The sequence below is a fragment of the Colossoma macropomum genome, unplaced genomic scaffold, assembly GCF_904425465.1.
Source record: "Colossoma macropomum unplaced genomic scaffold, Colossoma_macropomum, whole genome shotgun sequence".
NCBI lineage: Eukaryota > Metazoa > Chordata > Actinopteri > Characiformes > Serrasalmidae > Colossoma > Colossoma macropomum.
Window position 1 is genome coordinate 25,576,816 of NW_023494795.1, and position 15,931 is coordinate 25,592,746.

Consider the following 15,931-nt stretch of genomic DNA (forward strand, 5'->3'; position numbering starts at 1 on the left):
CTGCCGAGCTTGTTCAGCAATCTTTTCTAATGGACAAAAGGAGTTTGCTCTGGGAATGAAATTACAAACACTTTGCTTTCTTCACTCTTTTTGTGTTTCTCTGCTGCACTTGGATAACTTTTTTTGATTTTCCCTCTGAACACTCAAAAACATGCTCTCCATGATCATACTCGTCTGTCTTTATGTAGTTGTGTCATCATGTAACAACATGGCTCGTCCATTACACTATGACCGGACCGAGGGGTGAGGCTGCATTGGAATTACTGAAAATAATCGCTACAGTCAGAAATTAAGGCTGTTTTTTTTTTTTTTCATAGTGTTTATATATTTTGGAATAGGTTATTTAACATCAACATGTACAGCATATTTAATATTTATTTTCATGGGGCCCTATGCTCATGGTGGCCCTCGACGGCTGCCTACCTTTGCCTAGTGCAAAGACAGCCTGTGCAGTTTTCCATCTTAAAAAACAGTTATGTCACATAATTGAAATTTGAGTCTCTGGTGACGAAGATCTTCAATCAACAGTTGCACACAGACTGAACAGCTTAGAATGTATGATGTAAAGCAGGTTGGTTTTGTCACGATTAAGCTTTTTTGTTTTTTATAAATATAATAAAAAGATCACCTTTTTAAAGTTTGATTTGTGTGTTAATAATATAACGTATTTGCTTTATGTGGTTTAATAAAAACGGTTGTTATTTTTTGTAAGAAGTGCTTCATGTTGTCTTTTTAATTGTACGAATCATTTGTGCGTGTGAATCGATTCACTTAAAAGAGTCGCTAAAGTAACGATTCATTCGCGAATCATCTATCGTGCCTCGGCTTGTTGAGGTTTTGTGAGTGACTCACAGAGCGAGGCGGCCGTTCACATCAGAGCCCAGAAACTCTCTAACCTCCGCCGTCACTGGACTTCACATCATGAAGCTTTCTGCTGCTTTCCGCCACGCTTGCCGGACCCACCGGTGTGGAACCGGACAGGTGAAGGTGTTCGGACCGCGGAGAAGCCCCACGACCCGTGGAGAGATGAGTGTCTGTTTGCCGGTTAGAGAAACTCACTTTACCTCCGGCGGCGGCGGCGGCAGTGGGAGCTCCGTTCAGCCCCTCAGCCTTCAGAAACAGAAAACCCTCAGCGCTGCACATGAAAACGCCACTAGGTAAGAACGAAGAAAGACTTTAAGGTGGTCCGTTCTGACCATGTCAACCTTCCAGAGGTAAACAAACCTGAAGCAAGTTTCTTAGCAACCGCGTTTGGACTGACAACGCTGAAGTCAGCTTCTTATTTGAATTTTCCCGTTCCACCTTAAATGGTGCAGCAACTCGCAAATAGGAAGCCAACTTCAACCACGTTTGTGGCCACAAACAATGTTTTGGCATTGTTTTCGCAAACTAGCCACCACGCTAAAGGCTAACGGGGTTGATTGCTCCACGTGTTGCCGGTATTGCCGGTGTTTGGGTGGAGATGCCCGGGCTGATGTAACTCTCACCCTCCCTCACATCACCAGCAGCAGCAGCAGCAGCACAGCCTGCCGGCGTACGTAGACCTGTTTATCACAGTCTCAGCCCAATGTGGCGTTTACAGTTTACAGTCTCCGCCGTATCGCAGATGGATAGTTTTGAATGTGTTCGCTAGAACAGGTTTACGTACTGCGAAGAAACCAGACGGAACGTGTTCAGTATGTTCCAAAAATAAGATGGAAGTGGTTAGTTTTTATAAAGAATCGAGTGTTTGTCGAAAGCGAAAGTAGGAACAGTGAGGAATTGTGTAAACCTTGGTGGTCCAATGGAATTGCCACGATTTGCTTACATTTGCATAAAGTTGATTCCTCAATAAATGAAATGCGGAGCTGATCCCAGATCTGCGTTTATTACTCTGAGAGGTTTGGTCGTCTACAGCAGTGCTTTTGACTCCTGAAGGTCCTCAGACTTGCAGAGCTGAGTATGCTGCCATGCCTTATTAGCCATCAGCTCATGATTAAGCTGGATAGTATTGATTCAGTTTAACATTGTTTTACATGTAGAGTAAGAATATCACTAAACAGTGGTTTAGGCAAAGGTAGGCAGCCTCCCAGGGTCCCCTTGAGCCAAGGGCCCCATGAAAATACACTTGAGATATACTGTACATGTTGATGCTAAACAACCTATTTCAAAATGTACATGCATTTTCAAAATAGCTGTTATTTGTGTTTGTAGCCTTCAATGAAGCCTCACCTTTCAGTCATAGTAAGAAAGGACTCGTCCAGGGGTCGCAACCCAAATGTTAAGAAGAGCATTTTGTCCTTTCAGCAAAAATCAAACCACCTTGGAAGCCATCTTGGCTGTAAATATGTCTTCGTATGAGCTAATGTCCTAGTATAGACTAAGAAAATATAATGTAAATGAAAACGCAGACCTTCTTTGTTCTAATTTTCCTGGTCCACCTTAAATGGTGTAACGGCTTCACCATTTAAGGTGAAACGGGAAAATTCGAACAAGAAGCTGATGAACGAGAAGCTGACCTCAGCTTCATGACTTTTTATTATTTGACAGTTTCTCCTTGCAGATTAAACATATCAGGAAACCAGCTGATTGCTTATGAATGCAAAGAAGTCCATACGTCTCCAAATGATCAGTGTTCTTCTTAAATCTCTTACTTTGCCGTTTTGTTAGCTACTAGCTGGGTGACACTGTTGTCTGCATTGCTATGGTGACCATCAGTCTGCACGCCAGTCTTCAGAGTTGAAGGTTGAATTAGCAGTTATATATATGAACTTCAGTGTTTAAGACCATTTATTGTTAAAACTTTTAGAACGATCGGCAAAGCTTTATTTTACTGCAAAGGGGAATTATTTTATTCTTACCTAAAAATCTAATTCTGCTGTGGAGCTGCAACAGTAACAGAGCCACATGTTGCCCTGGCCTAGTCCGTGTTGTTATGTGATGACATGGCTGCCTAAGGACAGTCTTGTATGAACAAGGCACTTAAGCAATAATCCACTTTGTGGACAGGAGGTTCTTCAGTGTGATCCCTCTAGGTGTTAAGAGGGAAAATCATAGTGCAGCAGAGAAATGCCAAAAGATGTAGGAAAGCAAAATGTTTGTCACCTCACTTCTGAAGCTAACTTTGTTTTTTTTCTTTCTTTTTTTTCTTCAGTCAGAGTGCTCAGGCTTAGAGTTTATGTTTTTTATAGATAGCTCCATTGTTGGGGTACTTAATCCCAAAAACAGTAATCTATTACAAGTTACTTCTCTCAAAATGTATTTGTATTATGCTACTGATTATTTGCTCATTGCATTATTTCTATGTTACCCTGTAGTACAGTGTCTCACTATACTGTCAGATAGCCTCGTTGTGCTTGTTTAGGCATATTTCTTAAACCATATTATTAAGTAAAAATGTATAGAAAAAAGTTAAATAATCTTATAATATTCTTACCACAATCTAATTCTCATAAAAGAGAATATTAGATGTGTCAAGTAGATTTAAGATGATGTCACTTGCCGAGATATCATTTTTTGCAGTCTGATGTCTCAACTAATTTAACAATGTGCATCCAAGGGGTCCCATTTCTGTCTTTTACCTAGAGCTCCAGAATCATTAAATCCGCCCCTGCCACTAAATGTCCTTGATTATATCACATGCTTAAAAGCATTTGATATCGCCTTGTGTGTAGGCAGATGAGCATGGGTAGGCTATGTGTTTTTGAAATGACCAAACCTGCATCATACATCACAGTGGTCTCTCTATCTACAGATTGTCTTGTTGTGTAACAGGACAGCTTGCTCATCTCTCCAGCCTGCTAATTATCTCACAATTTCTACTCTTGTCTGCAAGCACTTATTGAATAAAAACCCCAAGGCATGGACTTTGCAACCCAATTTTCCTGAGAAAAGTGTTTATAAATGTTTATGCATTGTCATCGGCCCAGAGTTCCCATACAGCTCAGTGCATTCCAACTAATAAGTTTAATAGCATTAATAAGGTTACTGAGACCATTTTCTCGATTTACTTATACTCTGTGCCATCAGAATATCTTACAGGCCTGGCAGGCTGTTTTTATTGGGCAGTTTTGTTTCCTTTTTTGTTCTCCTAAAATTACACCAGAGGGAGTCTAACACAGTTTTGTAAATGTTAACTACACAGAAAGTATATTTCCAAGAAGGAAACTTACTATTTATATCATTGTTCTTTTAATCCAATCTAAAGTACTTATATATGACCTACATTGTAGTTAACTGTCAGGTGGTGCATAACGATGAGTAACGTGTGCAAAATAGAATTAAAATCTAAAAACAAACCAGTGAGGCAACAGCAGTACTGCTGTTCAGTGGGTTATATTTCATGAATGTAATGCTCAATAACTAGTAAATATATCACAAAAAACTATAGCAAAAACTGAAACACAATGAATATGAAAAGGATGTCCAGATACACCTGTTTGTTCCTCATTACCTTCCAGCCTTCTCTCCTTTCCTCTCCTCATCTGTTTAAGACCCGTAACTGAAATAATCTGGGAATTAAATTATATACCCCCAGTTCTCTTAAAATATCGGATGCATAAAGATTTGTAGAAGTCCAAAATCATTTCATGCTAAGACCTATGGCAAAAATATAACACTGTGTTGTATTAAGACGTTTTCTCAATATACAACAAGTATAGAAATATTTAGTAGGTTTGCAAGCAACTTGGAACAGCAAAATGCACCAGCAAAACATAGTGCCACATTAAAAACAACCTATGAGCATAATTTGTTTGAGCATAACATTAGCAAAATAAACTGTCTAACAAGTGACAGGAGAAAAAAATCAAGCTATTGAAAAATAAAATAATGGCAAAATAGACTGACATCCATTCAGCCATTTGTTCTTGTGCAGGTTCTATGTACTTGTTATTTACAGGCTTTCGATAATTTGTGTAAATCTGTCTTTTTTATGATGCATGCAATTCAGTGTTCTACCCTCCAAAACCACAGCTGTAGTCACATTTGACATTCTTATACAACTTGGTAACATTCTAAGTAGCACTCTGCAGTTTAGTCCCCACATTGAATCAATAATGTCTTATTTGAAATGTAGGCTTTAAGTGTAGTATCTAATTAAGCAAGTAGTCAACCACTGTGTGTTCTTCTGTGAAGTAAAGATCTCACCCTAGGCCCGTATTTGTTTTGCATATTGATGAAATAAACTTAAAAGTACAGCAGCATTTTTTCCTCTTGATGGCGATAGTGTGGTGGTTCTCACACCTATTTTGTGCTTTTTCACCTTCTGTATCCCTGACGAAAGCCTTGAGCCATGCTGATTTCAGAATAGTAATAAAGGTTCATGTGTTTGCTCCATGTGTTTTACATATCATGTATCAAGAGCTGTGGTGCACAACCCTGGTCCTGGAGATCTACCACCCTGCAGAGTTTAGCTCTAATTCTAATTTAATACAACCGATCTGGTCAATGAAGGCTTTCGGGGGCATCTGAATATTAGAGCCAGGTGTTCTGAATCTGAACTCTACACAGTGGTAGAGGTACAGCACCAGGATTGAGCACCCCTGATTTAGATCTGTCCTCTCAGACTCCAAACATAATACAGACTAAAGACCTTTCCATTCAAGGCTATGCTAATATAAGTAGTTATGTGAATACTACTATTCCTGCTATAGAAGTGATCAGTGTGGAGGACTTTATATATGGGCCTCATATTGCAATGAGAGTGTGTGTTTAGGATTCATAAACTGCAAAAACCCACTACCTACCAAATTATTACTCTTCTCTCATTATTTTAGTTGTATAACGTCATAATGAACATTAGAAAAAATAAATGTACCTTAAAGTGTTCTTTGGAGTGATGCTATAACCACCTATGGTTCCCTAAAGAGCATTTGAAGAGCATCTGTTTTTGTAAGTGAGGTGTGTGAGTGTCAAGAATTCCTTTTCAAACTCCACAAAATGTTAAGGTTCTTCAGCAGGGGTGGTGAACTGAGGGCCAAAGTTCAGTACAGTGCGGCGATTTCCCTGCTCCAACACCCCAAGTACAGCTGGCGGTTAAACTGCTGAATTGAATCTAGGTATCTATGACCAGCGTTCCCCACCCCGATCTATACCATTTGGAAAATTAGACTTATGTGAAATCAGTCTCGTCTTTGATGATAAAAATAATATGGATTAGTAAAGCAAAAAGCCACTTGAGGCTGTGCGTTACTGTGATTTTATCATGCGAAAGGATGTTCTTAAAAACTCCCTTCCCCAAAAATAAGATAAAAATACAGATTTTTTTCAGCAAATAAATTGTTATTCTTAAAAATAATCCACATAAACAAGTTTTCTGCCAAGAAATGTAGTTCTTTTAGACTGTGGTATCATTGCCAAGCAAGTATAGATTGCTGAATGAGGAGATGATAACACAGCACTGTTTAATGCAAAAACGTTTGCTTAAAAAAGCACTTTTTCGCTCACCAAGTAACCAGTTATGAAAAGAAGTTGTAAGTTTCTTAGTTTAAACAGAGCCAGGTTCTTACTTAATCAGTACATTTGGTGGTCCATGTGAGCAGCATTAGATTCAAAGATTTTTCCATTACCAGCAGAAGGATTTTTTATGCCATGGCGCAGTAATACAGTGTGTGTATACCTTGTATTTTACAATGGCTTTGAACATACCTCAGCCAATCAGAGTTTAGGACCACAGCTATTAATTTTATAAAAGAATTTTGGGTCTTTTGTTGGTAACTTAGTCGTCATATAAAGTTTTCATTTTTAAAAAAGTTTTAGAGCTTGTTTAAGTTAATAACTACAGTGTCTTTAGGGTTAGCACACCTAAAATAAGGGGAAATAGTAGGAGATGTGGGAGGGGCAGTGTCTGCTATTGTAGAGAATTCTAAATCAATGATGCGTTCACTAGATTGAATAAGTGCTTTTTTTCCAGATATGTTTCTGTGTCTCTCTCTAACAGGGAGATCATCCAGAGGAGCAGAGAGGAGCTCGCTTCTGTGGTCAAAGCCCATCCAGCCATCAAACCCACACTGGCCATCTTACAGGTATTATATAATGGATAAGGGGTGTGTGTCATCTACATTGTAGTTGACCCACATAATGCGATCATGTATATCATAATAACTGTTCCAATGTATTTTGTGTGTGACAGGCTGGTGAAGATGATAGTCTGCTGGAGATGAATAAGAAGATGGCTGGCAAGGTTTGTGTTTCTTTACTCTTTACTCTGACACTTTGCTTCCTAGTAGTAAGTAGCATCTTATTTGTCATCACAGTATATGTAATCCTTCTTTATTTGTTGCAGCATTTCAAAATGCCAGCTGCTCTTTTATCAAAATCCTATTGGTATTGAAGGAGAACTTCTTTAAAAAGAGATTGACATCAGACAGGTGTTTATATTTGACCAATAATCCTATTAAAAACAGTATTTGATAATGTATTAATTGTACTCTGGAAGAGCAGAATATTTAGGTGATGCTGATCTACAGGGCTAAAATGTTAATTTTACTGCTTTTATAACTCTCTAGAAGGAAGTGTTAATTTCTCTGTAATGCTGATCCAAGTTGAAATAGTGGAGACTGCTTTGGGACTGCTTTATTTCCTATATCGGTGCATCCCTAATACAGTATGAGTGAACATAACAGATGGGCCAGTAGAAATGATAACTAAGAGCAAATTTATTTACGTTAACGCACATTAAAGTCAAGAGCGTGTGGAGATGCATTTTGTTTTCTGTATTTTACTTTTTTGGTCCTGTTTAACTGAGTTATGTTCTCTCCTTATAGGTAGGCCTGAACGTGATGCAGATATGTCTCCCACGACAGTGCACAGAGGAAGAGGTCAGTTACTATTCCGTACTCAGTTATGTGTGACTTTTACATAGAGCTGGCACTGATCTGTATCAGTATCAATGCAAAATCAGCAGAAAATGTTAGTTTTCAGAGGAAAAAAGAATCAATCTGATCTAAATGTATTCTGAAACATCTGTGGTATTTGTGGTGAATGTTTGAGTTGTTTGAGCATGATGGCCTACTTTTCGATGAAGTGAAGTTCTTCAGTAAAAACTAGTTTTGAAACTTAGTCATATGCAGAAATGAGGGCACCCCCAGGCAAATTGCATGTTTTGTTTTTTTTTTTTAAGTAATTGCAACGTAATACATCTTCAGAGAACACGCATCTGCACATGAATCATGAATGCATGATAGTGTATTATTTTAAGTTTTATTTTTTCCAATATGTTAAGCAATAGAAAGTGTACACTACAATTTGCTGAGAATGCCATGTTTAAGGTTGCCTCCTTGTAAAGGATGTTATTTTATGTTCACGTAGACAGTCAACAAAAAATTTGATCGGGTTGTATACGGCTGTATGTGTTCTTATAGATCAGTATTATCCAGTACTCAAGGTTTCAGAAAAGTGGATTGTACCATTTCATTTAAACAACCTTTCTGAATTATTTCTGTGCTCAAGCTTTATCCTCTTTCTTCCTGATCGTGTTCTTCTGTAGGTTTTGGAGGAAGTCCTGAGGCTGAACGAGGACCCGAACGTTCATGGTGTGTTCCTGTGTCTTCCCCCCTCATTGCTCTCCAGGAAAATAATCAACATCATGAAACCTGAGAAGGATGTGGACGGGTACTTATTGTGTGTGTGTGTGTGTGTGTGTGTGTGTGTGTGTGTGTGTGTGGTTGTGGATTTGTGTGTAAAGCTGTGTTTGCTCATGGCTAATGTTTGTACTGAGCTTACATACACTGTTGTTCAAAAGTTTGGAATCACTGTTTCAAATAATACAAAAGCAGCTTAGTTCCAGAGGCCCTATGTAAGATAATCCTGATATGATGCTATTGTTCCTACTAGAAATGTTAGAATGATGATCTGAGCTGCTGGTGATAATATAATAAATGAGAAAAGTATAACATAAGAATTTAAGTTATAATAAATTTAATATCCAGAGTGTTTTTGTATGTGTATGTATTTGTAGGGTTTCAGATCTGAATGTGGGACGTCTGGTTTCAGGAGCTCTTTCTGAAGGGCTTCCCTCACCTGTAGCTGGAGCTGTGCTGGAACTGCTGGCCAGACATGGTGAGTGTGTGTATGTGTGTGGTGTGATCTGTCGGCATCTTCAGACAGGGGTCATTAATTTCAGTCTGCCACTTTAATATATTTGGGTCTTTTGAAGTTTTTGGAATTAAGCTTTAGATCTATCTTATGCTCTATTGTATTGATTCTGTTGACTGTCCAGTCCAACAGACCCACTGTGGAAAGTTTATATCAGGTTCACATTTTGATAGCATACAAGCAAGAGAAGGAAAATATCACAGTTGTGAATTTGAACAGGTATATATGTCCCAAATCTTTAGCAGAGACTGATAATTCACCTTTCATCTGCCACATTTTCAGCTGCATAACATGGATCATATGGATAAAATTGCATATTGTCTTTATACTGCTAGTACATATTGCAGTTGCTGTCAAATAATAACTAGTGTATTAAAACACATTTGTGAGTCCTTGATGTGACATGGTTAAAGGGGAGTTTTACTGTTTTTTCTGCATAATTCAGTTGTTGAGATGTAAACCAAGTCATTCAGAGTCATTTGATGTGAAATTTGGGTTTTTGGATTTACACTGGTGGTGATATGAAGCAGGAGTTCTGATGTGTACAATGCAAATACACCCCCAGAGGTGTGCGATATGGCAAAAATATAATATCATGATATAACAACATGTCAACAGGAGCCCCACATTTACAGCAATTCGCCAGAAGCCTCCTCATTTAGGAAATCTGTTAATTTGTCTTTTTTGCCATCTGCAACTACAGAAGTTATATATAAAAAAAGTGGGTTGACTGGAACATGAATATTGAATGGTGGGCACTGCCCCACTAAATGGCCCCCTGATCCTGGGGCTGCTTGGCAAGTTCTGTAGAAATTTCATGACGAACCACTCTGAATAACTTTTGTTTGTTTATTTATTATAAGTGAAATTCCTCTTTAAAGATTGGCCTGTAATATTGGCCTTGATTAAAAATGACTTGCAAATGACTAAAATGCATTTGTTGGATCATGAATGCCTTGGTTCATCCTAACATCCACAGAAACATTTATCCATAGCATCTTTGGTTGATTTAAGTTGTGTCACCTTTATGTTCAGATGCTCCTCTGGCTGGAAAGACAGCAGTGCTGGTTGGTCTAGAAGGGCCTCTGAAGGTGGTTCTCCAGGTCCTCCTGCAGAGTGATGGAATGGAAGTCCAGACTAGCCTCTGGAGCTCAGACAGTCTGCAGAAACAGGTATGCTATTCTGGATGAGTAGTTTCAGACTGCTGGTTTCTTTAAGGTTTAAAGACATTAGCTAAGGTGAACAGTAACTATATGTTGTAGTGTTGCCAAACCACTAAATGCGCAGCATTGCCAAACCTCCATGTGATCCTGCTCTGTTAAAATTTGCCATCAAAATATTAGTGGCTAGGCTTCGCTTCATTATGTGCTTCTTTAGAGGACAATCTTGAGAATCTAATGGAATATAAAAAAATAGTGGAGGACTCTGTTCTTTATGGAATATGGAAGTGAAAAAGAAACAGATCTGAATTTGAATCTTTAATATTTGAATATCGGTCTGAATTTCTCTCAAGTTGAGATTATTTACTGTGAATGGAATTGATTTTGTGATATGAAGCACACTCTTCATATCTAAAATCTTGGAGTAAATTTAAAATTCCGTAAGATTTTCTGCATTCCTTGTCTCAAACTTAGACACTTGTGCGGTGTGAATTTGAGCATTTGTGTTTGTGTCAGCAGGGGGCAGCACAACTGCATCTGGATAATGTGTTCACTTGTCTCTTATTAAGCTCCCACTCCTGTTCATAATGTCTTAGGCCAACAATTAATTTTAATTATTCATAAAAATCTGTTTAAATAATCAACAGTTGTTCACAGTGTGGTAGAGAAACTTACTGACTTATTGTTTACACTGGTGGTGATGTGAACCAGGGTTGCAGTGTATACAACACAAATATAGCCATTTTATTTACTATCTGAATTCACCTGTGAATCTGCATGTCTGCTGAGTTTTATGTGTAGTACTAATTATGATAAAGTAATGATAAATATGAAAAATTACACTAGAATTATGTATTTTTAATCAAACCACTCTAAATGTCTTTATGTAAATAATAATATTTGGATTATTCATAAAATTTGGAAAATCACAGTGGAATTAATTGCTACCCTGTTATTTCACATTCACATAAATACCCTTTTATTCTTTTTTTCTTCTCTTTTTTTCATTTCTTTTCATTTGTTTCTATTCACAGATCAAGCGAGCAGATGTAGTTGTTGTAATGGGGACTGGAAGCGTGGAACTCCCACCCAGCTGGTTCAAACCAGGGGTGACCCTCATTAACTGTGGCTCAGCCTTAATGCCAGGTGTGGTCTTCTTATGGTGTCTGAGTGCATTAAATGTACTTTCTGCATTGCATATTCAAAAAAAGCGTTGTTCCACGTGTGTGTGGCGTCTTTCCTCTCTGGAATGTCAGACTCTCAGTATGCAATCCTTTCTATTCATTTAAGGAGTGAATTAATAGTACTATATCTCTGCTGTATCTCCCAGAGTCCCCAGCCAGTGAGGAGAGGAGGATGGATGCTGAAAGCTGGGCAGAGATTGGCTCAATAAGCGCAGCCTTAAGGATGCAGGTCAGTTGCCCCTTCTGTTTTCAACTGACATCTCTGATTCCAGTTAGATTCAAAACACGGCTGCACTAGTTTTAATGTCAGTTTCCATAACATGTCATCACAAACAGTAGAGAAAAAATGGTAACAATATAGTGTGCTCTAAAAAAAATGATGCATTCGTTCACAACACACTTTTGTGTTAAGACTACTTTAACAAACTTTGTCAGGGCACACAAACACAGCACGTAATTGAAATCCATATTTGTCTGACCTGATTATGGCTTTATTTAAGATAGCTCATTGGTGGGTTAAAGTAAGACAAAATTTGTTCTCCATAACTGTCATCAGTACCTGCAGTGTTTGAAATATATATGTGTGTAAATGTGCTCTAACAGAACGTGGTGAGGAGCAGCATGAGGTGGGTGGAAAATCAGCAGTATCAGCCATGGACGCTTCGCCCACTTAAGCTCCAGCCACTATCACCTGTGCCCAGGTAAGATTACAAAAACCTCCCTTATGCTGTGTTACATGTTGTCGTTGATAAAGCTGTCATTCCATACCTCCATACCGACAGTAACATAAAGCCATGGAAACATTGGCATGGTGTGTTCCAAATGGTTTGTAGGTACTTAAAAAAAATCAAATCAAAGGGTTGAAGTTTAAAGTCTTAAATTTGAATTGACGTGGTCTTAGATTTTAGGATACAGACTGTTGTGTGTTGTAGACAAGACCATTAGATGGCGAGTCCGAGTCAAGACAGAGACCAGATTACTTTTTTTCCAGAATAAAAAAATATTATGTAAGGGGGGGGGCATTTATATTCAGCTGTAGTTCATTGTACTTTTGTGATAATTCAGTATAAATGATGTATATTAATACATAATATTTTGTAGTATATACTATGGGTCAAAAGTTTTAGAACACCCCTGTTTTTGCAGCTTATTTGAATATTTACAAAATATTTGCATTCTGATATTAAAGCATAGAGCAAATAAACAATTAGAGATAGAAGAAATAACAACATTATATCAAAGTTTTGATTCATCAAAGTAGCCAAATGCTGTGGTAGCCCACTTGGTTCAGGGTGCTAGTCACTTTTTGGGAGTCGCCAGCTCTGGATCCAGCAGAAGAGCCACAGACCATGACATTTGATGTGCAGCCATCCTTTTGCCTATTCGATGCTGAACAAAAAACCTTGCGTGATGACCCGAAAATTTTAGATTTTCATTCATTGGTCCGTAAGACCTTCTTCCAGGCTTCAGTAGTCCACTGACGGTGCTGTATGGCCCAGGAAAGCCTCTTTTGTTTTATTTTGCCTTCTTAACAATGGTCTTACTGCCACTGGGCCTGTCAAACCTTCTTTGCTATTTTACATTGAGAAACGTTATTCTTGAATTGTTGCATTATTTGCCCAAACAGTCTTTCACAGAGTGTTGAACCCCTCCCCATCTTTACATCTGAAAGCCTCTCTGAGATGCTGTTTTTATACCCAATCAGGTTACTGACCTATTGCCAATTAACCACTAGGTGATTTGCACATCATTGCATTCTGTTTTTATTCATATTTGTGTCCCAACTTTTTTTGGAAACCTTATTTTACACAGAGACGCATGAATATACATGCAAGTTACTTTAAATGGTGTCTTTATATTTGGTGAATTGGCATTACATATTTGGTCTTAAATTGCTTTTGAAGTAACATAACATAGTATTTACAAATCTTAATTTTTTTTTTGATGCCTGCAGACATCCTGCTATTCCCTACATAGCGTTTGCTGTATAGTGAACCCACTGGGGAACAATGGTTGAAGAGCTTTAGCTTTAAGAATGCCAGCAAGTTATAAAATACGTGACACACTGTACCCATATGCTATTTCTCTGATATGGAGTGAATCTGAACAGAGCACACTGCTTTTTCCTCTCTCTTTGTGTTGTTCACCCTGTACTCTTTGTATCTGTTGTGTACACAGTGATATAGAGATCTCCAGAGCTCAGACCCCAAAGCCCATAGTGCAGCTTGCTGAGGAGATTGGCCTACTGCCGGAGGAGCTGGAGGCTTACGGCCGCACCAAGGCTAAAGTTCGTCTGTCTCTGCTCACACGCCTGCAGCACCAGCCCAACGGCAAATACGTCCTGGTGGCAGGGTGAGACTGCTCCGTTTGTTGGAATTGTTTTTTAAGCTCTCAGAGTAATTTCTGATTTTCAGTTAGTCATTGATTCATTTTTTTTGGGTGTCTGAAGTTCTTTAGTTTTGGGCTTGAGCTACAAGACTAACAGTTAGCTAACAAGTAATGGAAGCCTACACCTCACTAACTAGCGTCCTATGAACTGCACGCCTAAATCATCACACACTTAAGTGGGAGTTCCACTGATTTTTCAAACTGCATAATTCAGTATCTGAGGTGTAAATAAATAAATAATGTGGTTCAGAGGGGTTTGATATGAAATGGTTCATCATAGAGAAACTTAAAAACTTTACAGTGGTGGTGATAGATACTGGGTGTGCAAGGTCTACAATGTAAATTATATCATTTAATCAATATATGTATTATGCAAATTGACCAGTGTATCTAAACACATCTAAGTTTTTATATGTAATGTTGTTTACTGTAAAATAGCTTCAGGAATCTATTTTGCCTTACTACACTTGCATGTTCCGTTCCACCATGAATGCATTTTAAAAATATGCTTTCAGGCCAAAAGCATATCTAAAAACTGTCAGGCAGCATATTCATAACTATTTCATGCAGTAGCTTTCTGTGTGGTAGCTTCTGGGGATATTTAACCTGTTGGTGATAGGTGTTAAGAACCAGAAACCCAAGTTTCGCTAGAACAGAGCATTTCACATCAGACCACTCGTAACTCTGACCACTCAACTTTGTTTACATCTTAACGATGTATGGTGCAGACATTCGCAATTTGGTTGAATTCCCCTAAAACCACACACTTTGGACATGAGACTAGTTCTAGCTGATCAGCTACATTTGGGGAAATTTTGTGCATCAGATCACTGAACTGTTGCTTTTAGTAAGGTAAATTTGTCAGTAAAATTTGTCAGTTGGTAATCCAGAGCATCTGAAATACTATTAAACATAAGATAGAGCAACAAACTAAAATTTGAAGGAAGCATTTGCGATCACATTAAACGGACAAGTTATGAAAGGCAGCTGTACTCGAACAGAGACAAATTAATTTCCACAAATAAACAGCTATGGAATGTGTGGATACAGTAAGTTCTTCTGGACAAAGCTGGAGAAGTGAGCTGCAGGTGAATGCTGATCATCGGGCTCTGTCTTTGTTTGTGAGGGCTCTTTGAATTCCTTGACAGAATGAGTGGTGGGTACTCTGAGGGCTCTTATCTGCCCTCTCCGAGGCCTCGCTTTCATCTGTGCGTGTGTGTGTGTATGTGAGAAGCATGGCTGAGGCCGGCCCGGCCAGGGGCCCATGGGCGCTTTCATGTTGCTGGAGAATGTGTGGAGCCCCTTTATAAACCCCCCACTCTTTCCTCCTTCTTAAAGTATAGCTTTGTTCTTCGTGCAGACGCTCTGAAGCCCACTCCCTCCACTCAATTACTGTCTGCCAGCAGGATGCCTTTGCTGCACTGCCAGCAACTCCAGTCTACAGGCAGGGGGAAGGTGGGGGTTGGTGTTGACGAGGGTGAAAAGGGGCTGTTAGGGTGTGAGAGGGCAAAAATGAAGAGTAAAAGACTGTTGGTAACTTACAGTTTAAGGACAACTTAATAGGAGCTACTCAAGTCTTTGCTGTCTTTAGCAATACCTGTTTGTTTATGCATTCTTCTAAAATTAGTACTTCCAGTTCTAACATTTGGTTGGTTGAGCTGCACTTAAAGTTGCTGTCAAAAACTTGATATAGACACATATATGATTGAAATGCCATGTTTAAAAAAAATGCTGTTCAAAGAATCATCTTTGACCTAGGAGTGAGCAGTGTGTAAATATGTATCATCGTTGTTATAAATGATATCACATTACATTACAGTAAGCTTTTCTTCAGTATATTATGGGTTTTGTCAGTACTTAAACAACAGTAAACTGCATGTTTCATTGCAAAGAGAGCAAAATTAAGTCTGAAGTTAATTAGATTTAGAATTTGAAACATTGAATAAAAATCATTGTAATGTATTGATGGTAGGTGTGTGTGTGTGTGTGTGTGTGTGTTTTAACCTATTAAACCTCAGGAAGAACTCCATATTATAATGCATATGCTATATCAAAATGACTAAGTATTATGCTGTTATAGTTTTGCCTGCTTTACGTTGCTAGGCAGCAGTAGCCTACTGTTGC

General features: G+C 38.5%; 1 protein-coding gene across 1 annotated transcript in view; it reads left to right on the forward strand.

The window, feature by feature from the left end:
- Window positions 1-842: 842 nt before the first annotated feature.
- The window catches only part of mthfd1l (methylenetetrahydrofolate dehydrogenase (NADP+ dependent) 1 like), a 57,531-nt gene continuing 42,442 nt past the window's right edge, over window positions 843-15,931 (forward strand). Inside the window, exons 1-11 of the mRNA XM_036582005.1 lie at window positions 843-1,157; window positions 6,920-7,004; window positions 7,112-7,162; window positions 7,746-7,799; window positions 8,468-8,592; window positions 8,939-9,039; window positions 10,111-10,247; window positions 11,270-11,381; window positions 11,566-11,648; window positions 12,023-12,120; window positions 13,598-13,771. Coding sequence (XP_036437898.1) covers window positions 922-1,157; window positions 6,920-7,004; window positions 7,112-7,162; window positions 7,746-7,799; window positions 8,468-8,592; window positions 8,939-9,039; window positions 10,111-10,247; window positions 11,270-11,381; window positions 11,566-11,648; window positions 12,023-12,120; window positions 13,598-13,771 — 1,256 coding nt within the window. The 5' untranslated portion in view covers window positions 843-921. The remainder of the gene's footprint in view (window positions 1,158-6,919; window positions 7,005-7,111; window positions 7,163-7,745; window positions 7,800-8,467; window positions 8,593-8,938; window positions 9,040-10,110; window positions 10,248-11,269; window positions 11,382-11,565; window positions 11,649-12,022; window positions 12,121-13,597; window positions 13,772-15,931) is intronic.